This window comes from Drosophila takahashii, chromosome 2R (genome assembly GCF_030179915.1).
Source record: "Drosophila takahashii strain IR98-3 E-12201 chromosome 2R, DtakHiC1v2, whole genome shotgun sequence".
NCBI lineage: Eukaryota > Metazoa > Arthropoda > Insecta > Diptera > Drosophilidae > Drosophila > Drosophila takahashii.
The window spans coordinates 6044357-6063541 of record NC_091679.1 but is presented as its reverse complement, the minus strand read 5'-3'; the positions used below and the strand labels follow the sequence as shown (position 1 = coordinate 6063541).

Below are 19185 nucleotides of genomic sequence, written 5' to 3'. Positions count from 1 at the left end.
GAAAATAAATGAATATATACTCCATATACTAATCAACTCAGCAACAGAAAAATAAATATATTCAGACCCGCGCACAAAAATAGTCTCCAGCCAAAATCCCTCACCACCCTACGTATACAAAGTCAAAATACATAGTTTCCACATACGCACACGCAAAGACTTTGAAGGTCATCCAATACAAGTGGTTTCTATAATTATGTTCAGACTCGCATGCTCATGTACGTAGGGGAGAGTGGGGGAATTTCGTCACAGGGGCAATTTCGTCACCTGCAATATCTCGGAATCCATAAGTCGTAAAAATATATAAATTTTTTGTTTTAGTCCTTCAAGACGGCCAGACACAACCAATGCATTTGTTTTGCACAGAAGGCCAAGATAATTAAGCTATAATATCAAATGTGTTTTAACAGTAGCTACATTTAGTTCTCGACGAAATTTTTTCTGTATGCCACAATTCAAAAGGAATAAGATACACCATTTTTTATATAATACACAGTGCTATAATGTGCATTTCTGCGTCAGTGATTTTTAACTTCGCGCCTAATTTCGCAAGAAAAATAATTATTTCTAAAAAAGTACGGTCTGGGGAAATTTCGCCACCCTACGCTAAGGGTAAATTCGCACCTATTTTAAATACATATTTTTATATTTGACGAGCTGGCTAACGAACAGACTACCAGCAGCGGCAACAAATATAGGACGTCATCAAAAATGGTACGCTTGATCAGTGTAGCATATTTTCAGGCGTTAAACTCCCTACATTTTTCAGGTGACGAAATTTCCCCAGTTGTGTGGTGATTTTACCCCCCTGTGTTGTGAGATTGCCCCAGTATATTGGTTTTACATTTTATTTTTTTATAAATCACCAAGCTAATTAAAAAAATAGGAGAATGTCACATTTTAAAGCTTGGTGCTAACCGCATTCAACAATAAAAATAGAAATATGATAACGTGTCTCAAGATGGACAAAAAATAGCTTTGAAAAAATGCTGACGAAATTCCCCCACTCTCCCCTACACATCAAAATAGTTTCCAGACACAATCGCCCGCATCGAAAGGCCGCACCCTACGTATACAAAGTCAAAAAATAGATTCCACATACGCACACGCAAAGTCTGATAGAATGTTCTGCTTTCTGTGGAGGGCGATAAGAATGTTCTGCTTTCTGTGGAGGGCGTGTGGAGGGCTATAAGAATGTTTACTCAAGGTTTGTATATATTGTTTCTGTTTTGTTGGACTGGTTGGCCAGCATATTTATGAATGATTGCCCCATCCCTTTATTCGTTTACATAAGAGTTATATACTGAAAATTCTAAATAAATACCACTGGGGCGCCTTTGATTTTTTCAGTAGCGATCGCAAGCAAGACAAGACGGTGAAAAATTGCAGCTCAAATTGCTCGTATAAAAGTGAAAACTATAAAAATTTAAAACTCAAACTTGATTTAATAACTGTGTGTGTGAAAATGGAAAGTAATAAAATAATAAAACTATTTTTGATAACAGTTTGTGTATTAGGAGTAGTGGAAATGGTTGTAATACCCACTACACATCTAACGACTTACAACGAGACAATGAATACCACAATTATTCAAATTTTACTGCCTAACAATGATGTTTTGAATATTCAGCTGAAATTGTATCTATTTAAGAACAGTTCACTAGCTAATATAAATAACATTGAGGAATTAGAGAGTAAACTAAAAACCTCACAAGGTAAGAATATCAAAACAATAAAAAATGAAAAAAAAAAAAATTTTTTTGTTTTATTACTTTTCTATATGTAATTTAATTTCAGAAGCAACAACAATGGCAAACAATATTACAGAAGAGAGGAAACTAAAAAAAGATAAAGACGACGAAGCACCACAAGGTAAATACCAATATCAATAACAATCACAAAATACTTTTTTTTTCCTTTTTCGATTCTTGTTAACTTTTGTTATTTCAGAAACAACAACAACAGAAGCAACATCATTATCAACAGAAGCAACAACATCATCAACAGAAGCATCATCATCATCAACAGAAGCAAAATCCTCATCAACAGAATCAACATCATCATCAACACCCCCACCAGCTAATTTTCAAATTTATGATGAGTACGATGATTTGTCGTCACCCTCCAAGCAATCATTTATGCCACTAAATGAAGAAGATGGTAATAATGATAATGTAAGTGAAGAGTCAACAATTTTAAATAAAACAGAAAATATTCTTTTCTTAAAAATGAATTGTTAGAGAAGTTTAAATCAGACTTGCTTGAAAGGGAAAATAGATAGGGCGGAACTAGATATTATAAGCTCGGTTATAAGGACCTTTTCACTTTAAGAATCCAGTGCCATTACGTCTCAAAAAGGTTAAAAAACATTCCCATCTACAGATGTATAAGATTCAAATAAACTGTGTAGAAATTGATGAAGAATTATTTTACTATCCACTTCTACCAAAAACAATAGATTTACCACCTCCACCCAAGATAAGTAAAAGAGAGGTTATAACAATTGAGGAACTAGACTTGAGTGGTATAGACTCTGATGGGGGAAAATTATGTCTATTAGAGTGTAGCGAGTTGTTGAACCGCAACAACTTTTATATGAATTAGGGATAACATATTACTTATTTATTTCAGAAGGATATAAAAATTCCTCAAGGAAATAATATATTAAACAAAACAAAAGGCGAGTTAATTTACTTTAGTATATAATATTTAATTTCATTAATTCGTTTTTATACCCTTGCAGAGGGTATTATAATTTTTTTCAGAAGTTTGTAACGCAGTGAAGGAGACGTTTCCGACCCCATAAAGTATATATATTCTTGATCAGGATCAATAGGGGAGTCGATATAGCTATGTCCGTCTGTCCGTCTGTCCGTCTGTTTCAATACTGTTTGCGAGCTCAGTTTAAAAGCTAGCGCCTTGAAATTTTCACAGTCGTCCTAAAACATGTGTACGCAGATCAAGTTTGAAAGCCGACCCGATCGGACGTCTATATCCTATAGCTCCCATAGGAACAATCGGATATAGCTTTCACAAAATGAAGATATTTCGCTCAGTGTAAGAGCTTTTGACATGAATCTTATTCTTTTACGCATACCTTGATCAGGGTAAAAGCGCGTGCCGATCGGACGTCTATATCTTATAGCTCCCATAGGAACAATAGGGTGAAATCGGTCAAAATTTGACGTTTTTCAGGATATTTCGCGCAAAATATAAGCTATTCCCATGAAACTTTCCAAATCGTATTATTTTGTGCGTACCTTGATCAGGGTAAAAGCGCGTGCCGATCGGACGTCTATATCCTATAGCTCCCATAGGAACAATCGGATATAGCTTTTACAAAATGAAGATATTTCGCTCAGTGTAAGAGCTATTGACAAGAATCTTTCTAAATCATATTATTTTACGCATACCTTGATCAGGGTAAAAGCGCGTGCCGATCGGACGTCTATATCTTATAGCTCCCATAGGAACAATAGGGGGAAATCGGTTCAAATTTGTCGTTTTTCAGGATATTTCGCGCAGAATATAAGCTATTCCCATGAAACTTTACAAATCGTATTTTTTTGTGCGTACCTTGATCAGGGTAAAAGCGCGTGCCGATCGAACGTCTATATCTCATACTTTCCATATTAACAATAGTTAAATGCTGTAAAAATATCCTTTTTTTTATATTTTTACATGACATTTTTGCAGTACTAAAGCTACTGATATGAAACTATGCAAATCTAATTTATTTATGTATACCTTGCTCAGGGTAATAGTTCTTGCCAATCTGACAACTGTATACTAAAGCTGCCGTTTAATAATTAAATTGGTTACATATAGGAAATATTTTTAATAGTACAGCGCTGTCCTCCTCGATTCTCATAATTTTTGACCATGAACTTTTTTGATGCTGCAGGTGCTCTCCTCCTCGATTCTCATAAAAGCGTTGTGTATGGGCCATGCATTTAAAACCTGAAGGAATTGTCCAATTTTTTACCATCATAATTGAACTTGTTTTAAAAACGCTCTGATCTCGGAAGCTAGAGGCTTGTACTTTTAGATTTATATTCCATTACTTTCTATTCGGCGCAATTTTGTTATGCGTATGTGCCACGCCCACTCCAACGCCCACACTCGCTATAAGATCAAGTTTTTATATATTATTAGGTTAAGTTTTTTATACCCTTGCAGAGGGTATTATAATTTTGGTCAGAAGTTTGTAACGCAGTGAAGGAGACGTTTCCGACCCCATAAAGTATATATATTCTTGATCAGGATCAATAGGGGAGTCGATATAGCTATGTCCGTCTGTCCGTCTGTCCGTCTGTCCGTCTGTTTCAATACCGTTTGCGAGCTCAGTTTAAAAGCTAGCGCCTTGAAATTTTCACAGTCGTCCTAAAACATGTGTACGCAGATCAAGTTTGAAAGCCGACCCGATCGGACGTCTATATCCTATAGCTCCCATAGGAACAATCGGATATAGCTTTCACAAAATGAAGATATTTCGCTCAGTGTAAGAGCTTTTGACATGAATCTTATTCTTTTACGCATACCTTGATCAGGGTAAAAGCGCGTGCCGATCGGACGTCTATATCTTATAGCTCCCAAAGGAACAATAGGGTGAAATCGGTCAAAATTTGACGTTTTTCAGGATATTTCGCGCAAAATATAAGCTATTCCCATGAAACTTTCCAAATCGTATTATTTTGTGCGTACCTTGATCAGGGTAAAAGCGCGTGCCGATCGGACGTCTATATCCTATAGCTCCCATAGGAACAATCGGATATAGCTTTTACAAAATGAAGATATTTCGCTCAGTGTAAGAGCTATTGACAAGAATCTTTCTAAATCATATTATTTTACGCATACCTTGATCAGGGTAAAAGCGCGTGCCGATCGGACGTCTATATCTTATAGCTCCCATAGGAACAATAGGGGGAAATCGGTTCAAATTTGTCGTTTTTCAGGATATTTCGCGCAGAATATAAGCTATTCCCATGAAACTTTACAAATCGTATTTTTTTGTGCGTACCTTGATCAGGGTAAAAGCGCGTGCCGATCGAACGTCTATATCTCATACTTTCCATATTAACAATAGTTAAATGCTGTAAAAATATGGGCACTTCCAAAAAAAAGTCCACCAAGCCAAAAACCTTGATACTTGAATAAAACATATTTTCACATGATTTTGCCCCGATATTAGTTTCTAATTAGTTGGATACTGAGCTTTACTACAAATTTGGAGTATAGTTTGATTATTTTTATGACAAACCCCACCAATATACGCAAAAATCAGTTTTTGGCTATTTTTTTGTTATTTTTTGGACCTGTCTTCTTTTGTTAATTTATCCTATAGGAATGCTAATATGTGACATTTTTCTGTACTGAATGCTTCATTCACATACTAAACTATTAAGTTAAAAGCAAAACATCCAGCAATTGAGAGATAGAGGTAAAGAAATCCGCTTTACAAAACAGTCGGAAAAAATGTCCCGAGCGACATGTCCCGAGCGAATGTGGTTGAAACGGCAAAAAAAAAAAAAACGGCAAGAATTTTTGAGTAAAACCAAAAGCATTTCACAGCGACATGTTTGAACAACATTCTAAAAAAAATCGCATTGAAATATTCCATCAGAATTCGCTAATTTCTGGTGTTGTATGAACTTCCCCGAAATCCACTTCTATTTTTGTCCCGAGCGAATACGGCAGTTTTTTACCGATATCTTAAAAACTAAAAGTGGTACAAAATCAAGATTTTTACCAAAAATAGAGCTTGGGAAGAGTGAAAAGAAAAGCCCATAATTAAAATTAAAATCCATTGTTTTACAATTTTTTTTCAACTTTAAAGGTGTGCAAATGTCCCGAGCGACATTTTGGAAGTGCCCATATCCTTTTTTTTATATTTTTACATGACATTTTTGCAGTACTAAAGCTACTGATATGAAACTATGCAAATCTAATTTATTTATGTATACCTTGCTCAGGGTAATAGTTCTTGCCAATCAGACAACTGTATACTAAAGCTGCCGTTTAATAATTAAATTGGTTACATATAGGAAATATTTTTAATAGTACAGCGCTGTCCTCCTCGATTCCCATAATTTTTGACCATGAACTTTTTTGATGCTGCAGGTGCTCTCCTCCTCGATTCTCATAAAAGCGTTGTGTATGGGCCATGCATTTAAAACCTGAAGGAATTGTCCAATTTTTTACCATCATAATTGAACTTGTTTTAAAAACGCTCTGATCTCGGAAGCTAGAGGCTTGTACTTTTAGATTTATATTCCATTACTTTCTATTCGGCGCAATTTTGTTATGCGTATGTGCCACGCCCACTCCAACGCCCACACTCGCTATAAGATCTAGTTTTTATATATTATTAGGTTAAGTTTTTTATACCCTTGCAGAGGGTATTATAATTTTGGTCAGAAGTTTGTAACGCAGTGAAGGAGACGTTTCCGACCCCATAAAGTATATATATTCTTGATCAGGATCAATAGGGGAGTCGATATAGCCATGTCCGTCTGTCCGTCTGTCCGTCTGTCCGTCTGTTTCAATACCGTTTGCGAGATCAGTTTAAAAGCTAGCGCCTTGAAACTTTCACAGTCGTCCTAAAACATGTGTACGCAGATCAAGTTTGAAAGCCGACCCGATCGGACGTCTATATCCTATAGCTCCCATAGGAACAATCGGATATAGCTTTCACAAAATGAAGATATTTCGCTCAGTGTAAGAGCTTTTGACATGAATCTTATTCTTTTACGCATACCTTGATCAGGGTAAAAGCGCGTGCCGATCGGACGTCTATATCTTATAGCTCCCATAGGAACAATAGGGTGAAATCGGTCAAAATTTGACGTTTTTCAGGATATTTCGCTCAAAATATAAGCTATTCCCATGAAACTTTCCAAATCGTATTTTTTTGTGCGTACCTTGATCAGGGTAAAAGCGCGTGCCGATCGGACGTCTATATCATATAGCTCCCATAGGAACAATAGGGTGAAAAATTTTAAATTTTTGTTTTTTTCAATTTGGAATATTTTGTTGTTTATTAATTCATGTTGCTATTTTAGTCAAGTTTTCATTAGTCAAATCTGCAAGGGTATTAAAACTTCGGCTTGCCGAAGTTAGCTTCCGTCCTCGTTTTTTTCTAATTTCAGTTGAATATGTTCACCTTTTAGGATCTAACGTAGTTTCAGTAAATTCAAATTCTAATAATATTTCTAGTTTTAATTTAACTGATGATGACATCACACAACTTTATCACCAAAATATAAACATTAACTTAAGCAATAGCGATGAGAGTAATGAAAATAATGAAATTACTCCTGAACAAGTACAGTTGGGTTATTATCTAAACCAGATAGGGAAAAAAAACGAGGAAGAAAAATCAGCTGAAGAAGAAGATGAACCTGTCCAAGACATGGATTCTGAACCTGAAGCTAAAATGAACCCACATGAATTAGAACTGTGGAATTATCTATATAGGCAACGGGTACAAAACCAATCAAATAAAATATACTCACCCAATTTATAAAAAATTTCCAAAAAAATTTCCCAACACACCCAAATATTTTATATTTAATACTCAATTTATTTGAAATGTATTTGTTATTCGTTCAACTTAATGTTATACTAACAAAATATAAACATTTATATATATATATTGCTTAAGATTTATATATATTTTGTTAATTTTTATTGCATTTCCTAGTTACAAAAGCTTGATATAACTATTGTGGACCCTAATTTACGATCACCCGTCACACCCCAGTAACTTCTTCCCGCTTAATAAGAGTCCCGATTTCTTAAACGAAATTCGGGGGGAGCGAATTCCTGAATACAATTCCTAGATATATGCAACTTATCACCCTAATTAACGATCACCCGTCACACCCCAGTAATATCTCCCTCGATTAATTAGAGTCCCGATTTCTGGACCGAATTTCGGGATTCATGATTCCTGAATACAAATCCTAGATACAAAAGCTGGATATAACTATTGTGGACCCTAATTAACGATCACTCGTCACGCACCCATTAACTTTAATTACCCCCCACACCTGTCACATTGTCCTGATTTATTACCCTAATTAGCATAATAAATTACCTCCCCCTCCACTTTTGTATCCAGCCTTTGTATCCAGAACCCCCATTTATACACTACTGAGTTGAAGAGGGAGAGCGAAGGGCAGTGCGAGCAAGCGAGATGTGGACATCTGGAGAAAACTGCCGCTCGACACTGCCTCCAGAAATTAAACGCCTTTTTGGCGTGAACATTCTCCCATCCCTTGCGAGGACATCCGTAGCAAGAACTTCAGGATTGTAGACTCAGGAAAACGTCCAAAGATAAGATCGGTCGTCCTTATGTAGTAAAGTGTGGTGGTCCTTCCCACACTTGTGGCATCTATGGTCGCTACGGCAAGATCCTTCTGAATGATGGTGGGCCAAACAATTTTTGCAATATTGATGCAGTTGTACTGCCTGGATCCGTTGTTCGGCAGTTAGCGTCAGAAATCGGTGGCACTTCCGTAAAGGATGGATTTTTTAGCAAACTCGGCATTGGTAGGATTTAATACTTTGTGAACGCCTGCCATCCAAGGCGGTATATGGAACCCAATAGTCGGATGTAATATTGGTAGGAGGTACTTCTTGTATATGGTTTAGTGTGGACAATTTCCGAGTTTCACGAGTGTTGAAAATTTGCGCTGAGTAGGACGAAATTTGGTGTGGGATTGAGGCGGACACTGGCCTGGAACGAATTGTAGAATTGTTGCTTGGATGAAACAGCGTCATACGCTGAAACAGCGTCATACGCTGAAACAGCATCATATGCCGACTTTGGCAAGTGAAGCAGTTTTGGGCGCTTGTACAATCACCTAGAGGATGACTGGTTGCAAAGCAATTTGAGCACAACTGTTTATCGCGGATGTAGGCTGAACGATCATTCACCGTCATTTTTAGGAAGCGTGGACATATACGCACGGGATGGTTCTTCTTTGAACACAGATCGAAAACTTTGGGTATCGGAACTACCCTCGTAGTGAATGAATTTATTCTTGGCAATTCTGCCATTCGATATGTCTTTTTGGGCTGGACGTTGAGTGAATTATCAGACCGGATACTATCGACGGCCTCTAGTGTTCGATGGCGCTCAGTTAAAAAGGAATTTAGCTCTAGCCAAGTAGGAATTTCAACCTTATTACGTAAAGATTGCTTCTATTAGGAGAGCGTAAGCTTCGGAAGCTTTGTAGAGCAAACGTAGACTAATATAGGGTCCCAATTCTCAATTTAATTCCGGAGAGTTGTAAGGCAGTTAAACAACCCAGAATGGTGTTTTGTAGTTCCTTCAAGGCATCTCCAGACTCTTGTGCTATGGATTGCACATTGAACAATGTTTTTAAGGTGCTGTTCACCTGAAATCGCTTGTTTTCGAAACGCTCAGTTAGATTTGTCCAAGCTGAGCGGAAGCCATTATTGGTGAGTGGGGACTTGGAAACTATCTCATGAGCTTCGCCACTGGTTTTGGCATTTAAATGGTACAGCTTTTCAACAGGCGTAAGACTCGGATTGTCTATGTAGATCGTCTATGTAGATTGTCTATGTAGATCGCCTGAGAAAATCTCCGTATCGATCGGAGGAAGCTGACAGCCAAACGAAATTTGATTTTGGGGAGAAGATGCTCGAGGTTGAGATGATTGGGAGGAGCCCTGTTCGATTTGTTCGAGGATCTGAACAGCCAACTTTTCGTATATATCGTACTTTTGAAAGTATTTAATTTTGAGGTCCGATATGGAGTCTGCGGCACTTTCGCCTGCCGCCACAATGCACTTTAAACATACGTCGTATGCGTCCTCCACCTTACGCCATAAAGCTTGGACTTGGTCGCGACGGACCTTGCAGGCTGATACGGATGGAATCGAACCATATGGACTGCTGACGCTGGCCTGGAAATGGCTCAAGCGGTCAGCTGTGGCACTAAATAGGTTTAAAGCTGCGGTTGCCATTACGGATATAATTTAAATTGAAATTAATGACTCAAAAATTAATTAAAAAATAAATAATTTTTCGGAAGCGAATTGGAATTTTATGAACCAATCGAAAGTGCGTAAGGATATAGGGTCACCCTGAGGAAGGTTTACGGAAATGAATTTTATAATTCGGAATAATTCCGAAAATAAATAATAACGTGCGTGAGCCCAAAATAAACAATAATTAAATTATGTAAAGAAAATAAGGTCACACTGGCACACGGATAGGGAAAAAAGATTACTTGCTTAATAATATTAAAATTCGGATTGTATTATATCTTTATGGATTTAATTATTGTTTGCACTTGACCCACTGTGCGCTGCAGAATGCGTAAAGAGTACGTAGCTGTTTGTATGTATGTATGTATGTGTATATCAGCTTGGTAGCGGATGAGCATCGATTGCGGTAATTGTAGAGACTTGGATTACGAATAGCGGAATAGCTTCGAAATGCAAAATATATTTTCGGGAATTTATTGAAACAATTAGCTCTAAAATGTATGTGGATGGAGTGGACTGTATTTTGATATTTATGTACAAAATATATGCACGCAGCAGGAACACAGTAAAAACACAAAGCTGCCAATTTCGGCGGATCACTTTGAATTTGAAATATTTACTGTGGCTGGATTATATATTTTTAAAAGACACTCGGAAAATGTAGTTTATAGACCACGAATATATATTAGGGTCTTGGAATTGATTTATACACGCAGAGTAGTAGAAGTGGACTGTATTAGAATATTTATGTATAAATTGTAACGAACTGTTTTCAACTGTTTGATCGCTACGTAAACGCCGCGACTAGCTCAGAGATATTGCGTGTTCGTCCCACCAAATTTGTATTGCGTGACTGCCCGTGACCCAAGAAAATGCAGAGATATCCGATTGGGACAAATCGGAAAACTTTATTAAGTTTTTCTTTTCGCTGGAATTGGTTTCTTCGTCAGCTGGCTGTTGCGGCTTGCCGGGTCGGCGACGTGCCTTCCTCGGCTCAAGATTCACTTCGTGCGTTTCTCGGCGGCGCTCCTCGACGGAGTCGCTGCTCTCGTCTCCCTTCGTGGTGCTTGTGGACTCCTGCGGCATCGTTATCCAGTTCCACCCGGCTTGTAGGACTCAAAAGTCTGTACAACCTTCCTTTCGGGTCCGACCAGAATGTTCCTGGGATCACCTGTTCCGTCGTGTTCCCTGAGGTCGGTCTGGCTCTAGCCTGAGAAACAAATGTCCCGACAGGTCAAATCCGAGGATTCAGCCTTATCGTCAGTCCACCGTATCCCCGACGCCTGGCACAAACTCTTGATCCGCGCTTACCCTGCCGGTAGCTCGTCCTTTTCTCGACTCTGCTCCTGTCCTGCACTCGCCTCCACTCCAATCTCTGTGTCCTGCAGATCTCACCGTTGCAGTCTCAGCCTTAACCTAGCGTCTTGACTCTGGTATCTTGATCTGGGCGTTGAGCACTCGGTTTCTACGGTACTCTCACGGCCACGCACTCGATTGAATCCTCGCACTTGTATTCTTGATTTCTGGTTCACTTGTTGCACTTGTACTTCCGCTCGCGTATCTTGGTTGTCTCTCCTGTACTCCGGCTGCCAATTTTAAAAATCGTAAACTTTTACTGTGGCTGGGTTATATATTTAACATATATTTATTGTAATTTAAATAAATTGTCACTGAGGATTTGCAAACTTGTGGATAGACACGGAATTGTTTCGAGTGCACGTAATTTGGTCACAAAGGATTTGCGATATATTGGAATATATATATTAAATGCCGTTGCGTCGGATTAAATCTCTTTTGGATTTAGGCAAGAAATCATACACCAAGTTGCACGAAATGGGGTTCGAACAACTGGCTGTATGACCGGCAAATAATATTAATAAGTAGCACTTATCTGGAGCGGTTCAAGCCACCGTAGCTGCTGGTGAACGCTGGTACTAGTGGAACTTCTGGAAATATCCGGTCGATGGATCAAATGTTTGGGAGGGAGTGGCTTGATTGAAGAAATGATGACGTCCCAGCAAAAGCGGTGGAAATCCGCGTAGAATGGTAACGAAAAACACGGTGGAAAAACTTTGGGGTTTTGCGCGACGTGCGGCTGTTTATTAGTGCACTTGAAAATAGGAACTCCCTAAGCCTAACTTAGCTTAAGGGCTCCAGAGAGGAGCGGAGACTTGCGGGAGAGTTGGAGTCGGAAAGCGAAGGGCAGTGCGAGCAAGCGAGATGTGGACATCTGGAGAAAACTGCCGCTCGACACTGCGTCCAGAAATTAAACGCCTTTTTGGCGTGAACAACGCCAAAGTGGAAAACCCAAAATTTTCAAGATTTCTCTGACGAAAAAAGAAATCTGAGAATTAAATCTTAAATGGAACTAATTTTAACTATTTCTTGAATCTATTGTTTATTGTATGCTTTAATTCGGTTTAAAGCGTTTTCATGAGGACATTTTGTTGGATTTATTAAACGAATAAAACCGCTTTTTTGATTTTATTATCTGCTCCTAAATGCTGTCAAATCTTAATAAAATCAAGGCATCCTATAGAATGCGAGTAAACATGTATGTTTCTCTATGTATGTTCAGTGTTCGCGCCAAAGCGGCGCCTCTGTAGTTTTAAGTTAGTTCTAATTTACCAGTGTAAACGAACCGTCCGCAAGTGAAGTCAATAAATCGTGGAGTATTATTATAAAGTGAAACGAAAACATTTCGGCCGTCTTAAATTGACTTCTCGGGATCGGTATCACCACAAGCACCCCCGATTGGAAAAGCCCGCCCCCCGACATTACATGGTCCTTCGAGCCGGATAATTTCTAGAAGAGGAGACGAAGTTCCAGCACCAGCGTTCAACCAGGCGGATTTTTCCCTGATTTCCTTTCCATCAATTTAAGATAAGTACGACCGTTCTTATATCTACGTATTTCTGCCGACCAGCCAGATATTTCCAATTTTTCCAATCCAATTTCGTATATCTGTCTGATCGGCCATTCCATTGTGCATATGATCGCCATATTCCGGCTTCTTTTTTCGTATTGCTATTTCCATTTTCATACGACCGCCATTTTCCGGCTTCTTTTTTCGTATTGCTATTTCCATTTTCATACGACCGCCATTTTCCGGCTTCTTTTTTTCGTATTTCCTGATTTCCATATTCGGGCTCATACGGACATACAGTGGCTCACAGCTTATTTCAACCAGTCTACACCAAAAACTTTAACAGCCCATAAAAACTAAACAAAACATGTTATCAAAATAATTTAAACGCAGAATACATCTATGATGATACACATTAGTGTATAATAATGTTATGATTTTTTAAATAATTTACAAATATTTTTTATGAATTAATTACAAAAAAAGCCCAAAAAAAAAGGCCACAGCTTATTTCAACCAGTTAACAAAAAAATCGAATAAATTAACATAGTGGCCAATAACTTTTTTTTTTTAATTTGGCATGACTACCCTTTTGTTTACCAACAATTTAAAGTTAACTTTACATGGATACAATGCCTTTTGTTGTTGTTTTCAAGTAAAAACTTCTCTCGACCCTTGGGAAGGACTTTTGGCATAGTTTCGTCTAAAAATATTGTGTTTTCTAACATTTTTTCGTTAAGTGGACTTCCAATTTTGTTTTGTGGTAATGTTAAGACACATTTAATTCATAATCATTAGCATTCGACAGCTCTGGATGAGCTGAATCTGCGAAAAAATATGCACTTCCCATGGGTCATTTCTTTAGTTAAATCAAAAATTAATTTATATTTAAAAATCCTTGCAGTTTTTAATTCATTTATCCTTTTGAATGTGAAGATGAACTCAAATCTTAATCGCGGAGTAAAAAAATAGAAATTATGGAAGGACCTGTTTGACACTTATAGGCCCAAAACAATTAGCGTTCGCCGTTAGACTTTAAAATAGCAATTTGACTTCCCAATTTAGGCTCGTCATTGGGATTTTCTCCGCTTAGATATATTTTTCCGACTCAAATGTATCAAAATTCAAGTATTTCTTTCAAATACATTTTTTCAAACATAAAAAGGACACTAATAAGTGAGTTTCTCGTGTGTATCCAAATGAGCCCTACGCCTGGGTGCCGGTTACCGCCATGCGACACTGAAGTATTCGAGGGAGATTATCTAAAGTGGCCAACATTTAGGGACCTTTTTATAGCAGTCTATGTCAACAATCCTAGGTTGACACCGGTCGAGAAACTTTTTCATCTCAACGCTAAAACTAGCGGCGAGGCTAAGGCAATCGTAGCCAAGTCCCCTCTCACAAATGAGGGTTTCGGTTCAGCATGGGCAGCGCTTCAAGACCGTTTCGAAAATAAAAGACTGCTGGTAAACAGCCAACTCAAACTCCTTTTTAATTTGGGGTCCGTCACTTCCGAATCAGGCCAGGCCCTAAAAGATCTTCAGAGCACAATCCAAGGGTGTTTGACCGCTCTGGCTCATTCCAAAATTTCCACAGAGAACTGGGACTGTCTCCTGGTATTCCTGTGCTCCAGTAGATTACCAAAACTGACCCTCTCTCTATGGGAGGAGTCCCTTTCATCCAAATCCGACATTCCAACTTGGGATGAGATGAACACCTTTCTTGGTGACCGATACCGAACGCTAGAGGCGATTGAGGATATGAAACCAAGCCACAGCAATAACTCTACCATTAAGAGTCAACCCGTCTCCAGGAAGCTCAACTCCTTCGAAGCTAAGGTGGTCACGAAACCAAAAAATTGCGATCTGTGCTCAAAAGAGAGTCATCCAGTACGCTTATGCCAGCGGTTTCTCCAGATGTCCGTGGATGCGCGGGCGAATTACATAAAGAAAAAACAGCTTTGCCTGAATTGTTTCGCGAGAGGCCACCAGCTACGTGAATGTACTAGCACTCACAGATGTTTCACATGTCGAGCGCGGCATCATACGTTGCTGCATAAAGGCAACCCCAATTCCAGTGGGTTAACTGCCGGAAATAGTTCAAAATCCAGCGGTACAGGGGGCCGCCAACGGTTCAGAAAATCTGCACGGTGTGCAGAATTATTTCGCAACCTGTGCTCGAGCGGTTTTGCTAGGCACGGCTATTATTGACATATGCCACTTGGGCACGAACTACAGGGCTCGCGCATTAATAGACTCGGGTTCTGAGGCTACGTTTATTACGGAACGCCTGTTCAACCTAATTAAGCTGCCATTCCGCCTCATCCAAGCCCAAGTTTCGGGCTTAAATCAGACCGTTTCCGCTCAGGCGACCAGGCTCTGCCATTTTTCCATTCGAGCCCCGAATAAGCCAGGTCTTCAGCTAGAGACTGCAGCTTACGTTTTGCCTGAATTGGCCGGGAAGCTACCATCGTACCCAATCCCACGAGATTCGCTGACTGATTTACCCGCTATTCCCCTGCCAGATTCAACATTTTTAGAGAGCTCCCAGATAGATGTTCTGATAGGAGCCGACATTTTACCATCCGTTTTGCTGAGCGGCACGCGCACAAACATTTGTGGTTCTCTCCTAGGTCAGGAAACTATTTTTGGCTGGGTGCTTACCGGCCCAGTTTCTAGTACATCTAGTCAAAATCGGGTCGTGAAAGCTGATACGACCCAGATAACCGAAACGAGTGACAGGGGCTTAGAAAAACTTCTCACAAAGTTTTGGGAGGTGGAAGATCTACCATCAAAAATGGTAAAAGAGTCCGATTCCGTCTGCGAAAGTAATTTTCTACGAACCACAACTAGAGACGCGAGCGGGAAGTACGTAGTGACGTTAACGTTCTGCGACCCCGATCATTGTGGATCTAAATTGGGTTACTCAAGGTCTATAGCACTTGCTCAGTTTCTGAGAAACGAGAATCGTTTACGAAGAGACACTCCATTAAATGAGCAGTACAACTCCGTGATTCAAGAATATTTGGATTTAGGCCATATGAGAGAGGTTTCGCCCACTCACAATTCTCCAATCTACTACCTCCCACACCATGCGGTTATAAAACCCGAAAGCACGACCACGAAACTCCGGGTGGTATTCAACGCTTCCAGCCCTTCAGCAAATGGGACTAGCTTGAACGATGTGCTTCATGCTGGTCCAGTCCTCCAATCTGACTTAACAATTCAGATTTTAAAGTGGCGCTATTTCAAGTATGTTTTTAGTGCAGACATCACGAAAATGTATAGGCAGATCTGGGTCGATCCAAAGCACACGCCCTTTCAAAGGATTCTTTTCCGAAACAAGGAAGGTGACATTCGAGATTACGAGCTGAAAACCGTAACATTCGGTGTCAATTGCGCGCCCTATCTCGCCATCCGAGTGCTGAAACAACTGGCTGATGACGTCGATCAGCAGTTTCCAAAAGCCAGTCACATAATCCGCAACTTCATGTATGTTAATGACGTTTTAGCAGGATCGAATTCTCAACAAGAAGCTCAACTTGCCATCCAGGATTTAGTAACCGCTTTAAATTCGGCCGGTTTTCCGCTTAGAAAGTGGACTTCCAACCACAAGGGGGTTTTAAAGGACATTCCAAATGAGCATCTTCTCCATTCTGAGTTCCTAAATATTGATGCCGAAAGCACAGCCAAAACCCTCGGCATTCGTTGGAGAGCAACCACCGACGAGTTCTACTTCGTGCCGCCAGAAATATCCGTCAAGTCCTCCTATAGTAAAAGAGAAGTTCTCTCCCATATCGCAAAGCTATTCGATCCCGCTGGATGGCTTGTTCCGTTCATCGTCCGGGCCAAAATTTTTATGCAGGAGATCTGGCTGTAAGAGTTAGGCTGGGATGACAACCTTCCCGACGAAATGAGCCATAGATGGCAAGTGTTCCTGCAAAGTTATTCCGATCTTGATCAAATCCGTATTCCGAGATGGGTCGGTTACCAGCCCCAGGTAAAAATCGAGCTTCACGGTTTCTGTGACGCTTCCCAAAAAGCCTATGGGGCTGCGCTGAATGTCAGGGTTGAAGTCGGTCAGCAGATATTGACTAATCTGCTAACGGCAAAGACCCGGGTTGCCCCTGTGAAAACTGTATCTCTCCCCCGACTCGAGCTATGTGGTGCCCTATTGCTGGCAGATATGGCATCTACCATCCTTCCAAATATGCTGTCAAAAAGCTCTGGGATTTTCTGCTGGACAGATTCTACCATTGTCCTGGCATGGTTAAAGAAACCAGCCTGCTCCTGGACCACATTCGTAGCCAACCGCGTAACCAAAATAGCTCAAGCTACAAAGATTGAGAATTGGTCACATGTGCGGTCAGAACACAATTCTGCCGACCTAGCTAGTCGCGGCGTGTCCCTGCAAGAGCTGGGCGATAGCAACCTCTGGTGGCATGAGCCCCAGTGGTTACAATTGCCCAAACTTCAATGGCCAGAAACTTCGGATCCACACCCAGTCACTGAATTAGAGCAGCGCGCGGTGAAGGTTCATTTCGTAAAGCTCCCCGCTGATGATTTCCTTGACCGTTTTTCCAGACTAGACAAGGCTTTACGAGTCCTAGCTTACGTCCAAAGGTTCCTAAATCGCTGTCGTAAGGCTCCGGTAAGTCCGGATAACCAGCTCAGTAATCGGGAGATCCGGGAGGCTGAGAGGACCTACATAATACTGGCCCAGCGTGAAGAGTACGCGCTCGAGCTTCGATTGTTACGAAGCAAAAGATCCATACCCGCATCAAGCCCAATTGCTAATTTGTTTCCATTTATAGACCAACATGGACTCTTAAGAGCATGTGGTCGCTTAACTGCCTCCAATGTCCTGCAGTATGACGAGCGCCATCCTGTATTACTCCCGTACAGCTGTCGGTTATCTCGTCTTCTTGTCCAATTCACGCACCAGATTACGCTTCATGGCGGCAACCAATTGATAGTGCGCCTGATGCGATCCAAATATTGGATTCCTAAAGTCAAGAATCTGGTAAAGGGCGTGGTGAATTCATGCAAGGTGTGCACCATTTATAAAAAAAGACTGCAGACCCAATTGATGGGCGATTTTCCGACTGATCGAGCCTCTTTTTCCCGGCCATTTACTTATACCGGCGTCGATTACGCCGGCCCCTTTGAGGTAAAAAACTATACAGGGAAAGCTTGTCTCATCACTAAGGGATATGTTTGTGTGTTTGTGTGCTTTTCTACAAAGGCCATCCATTTGGAACCCACCTCCGACCTTACAACTGAGAAGTTTCTAGCAGCGTTTGCGCGTTTTGTAGCTAGAAGAGGTTGTCCTCAGCGGGTCCATTCCGACAACGGCAAAACCTTTGTTGGCGCCTCAAGTCTTATTTCCCCTGACTTTACGCAAGCACTAAAGGAGTCAGTGACCGATGCGTATAGCCATCAGGGACTCGTGTGGCGTTTTATACCCCCAGGAGCTCCTCATATGGGAGGCCTGTGGGAGGCAGGAGTAAAGAGTTTTAAAACGCTGTTTTACAAATCCACGTCCGCTCGCAAGTATACATTCGAAGAGCTTTCCACGCTTCTGGCAAAGATTGAAGCCTGCCTTAATTCCAGACCACTCTCTCCAATGTCAGAGGACCCGACAGACTTGCTGGCACTGACGGCCATTTTCTGATCGGGGGTCCGTTGCTTTCCACGGCGGAGCCTGAAATTAAAGGCGAAGCCAAGTCAATTATAAATCGACGGCAACATCTCAAGGCCCAGCATCAACAATTTAGTTCGCGATGGAAAGAAGAGTATCTAAAGGAACTCCACAAGCGCAACAAGTGGCTGATTCCATCCAGAAATCTGCAAGTCGACGATATGGTAGTCATCAAGGACGATAATTTGCCATCAAATGACTGGCGGCTCGGCAGGATCGTAGCTGCTATCCCAGGAGCTGATACTAGAGTACGCGTCGTAAATATTCTTACTTCTCGTGGAACCATCCAACGTCGGGTCCACAAACTAGTACTTCTTCCTATGGAGGACAAGGCAATCTCCGCACTTCCGCAATAATAACTTCTGTCCTCATTCTAGTACTTTTTCTTATGGAGGCCAAGGCCACCTCCGCTTTCCAAAAATAGTGCCTTCTCTCCTTATTTTTTCAAAATCCGTTCACAAATTGATACTAAATTTGCTCATCATTTTTATTAAAGCATCAAAACCATGGCTCCACGTTCTCGCAGCGCCCAAACTTTGGACGACAGACGTTCACGATCCTCGATCCTACCGTTGCCGAGTCTGTCGGGGAATCCATCCT

At 40.5% G+C, this 19185-nt stretch overlaps 2 protein-coding genes across 2 annotated transcripts; both read left to right on the top strand.

Annotated features, from left to right (window-relative positions):
* Positions 1 to 1808: 1808 nt before the first annotated feature.
* Positions 1809 to 16764, top strand: LOC138912079 (uncharacterized). The gene is made up of 4 exons (XM_070211936.1): positions 1809 to 1872; positions 1951 to 2160; positions 14407 to 14886; positions 14984 to 16764. Exons 1-4 carry the CDS (start codon positions 1809 to 1811, stop codon positions 16762 to 16764), a joined length of 2535 nt encoding a protein of 844 aa, XP_070068037.1.
* Positions 16765 to 17070: 306 nt separating this feature from the next.
* On the top strand, positions 17071 to 18558 carry LOC138912078 (uncharacterized). The gene has a single exon (XM_070211935.1). It carries the CDS (start codon positions 17071 to 17073, stop codon positions 18556 to 18558), a length of 1488 nt encoding a protein of 495 aa, XP_070068036.1.
* The last annotated feature ends 627 nt before the right edge of the window (positions 18559 to 19185 follow it).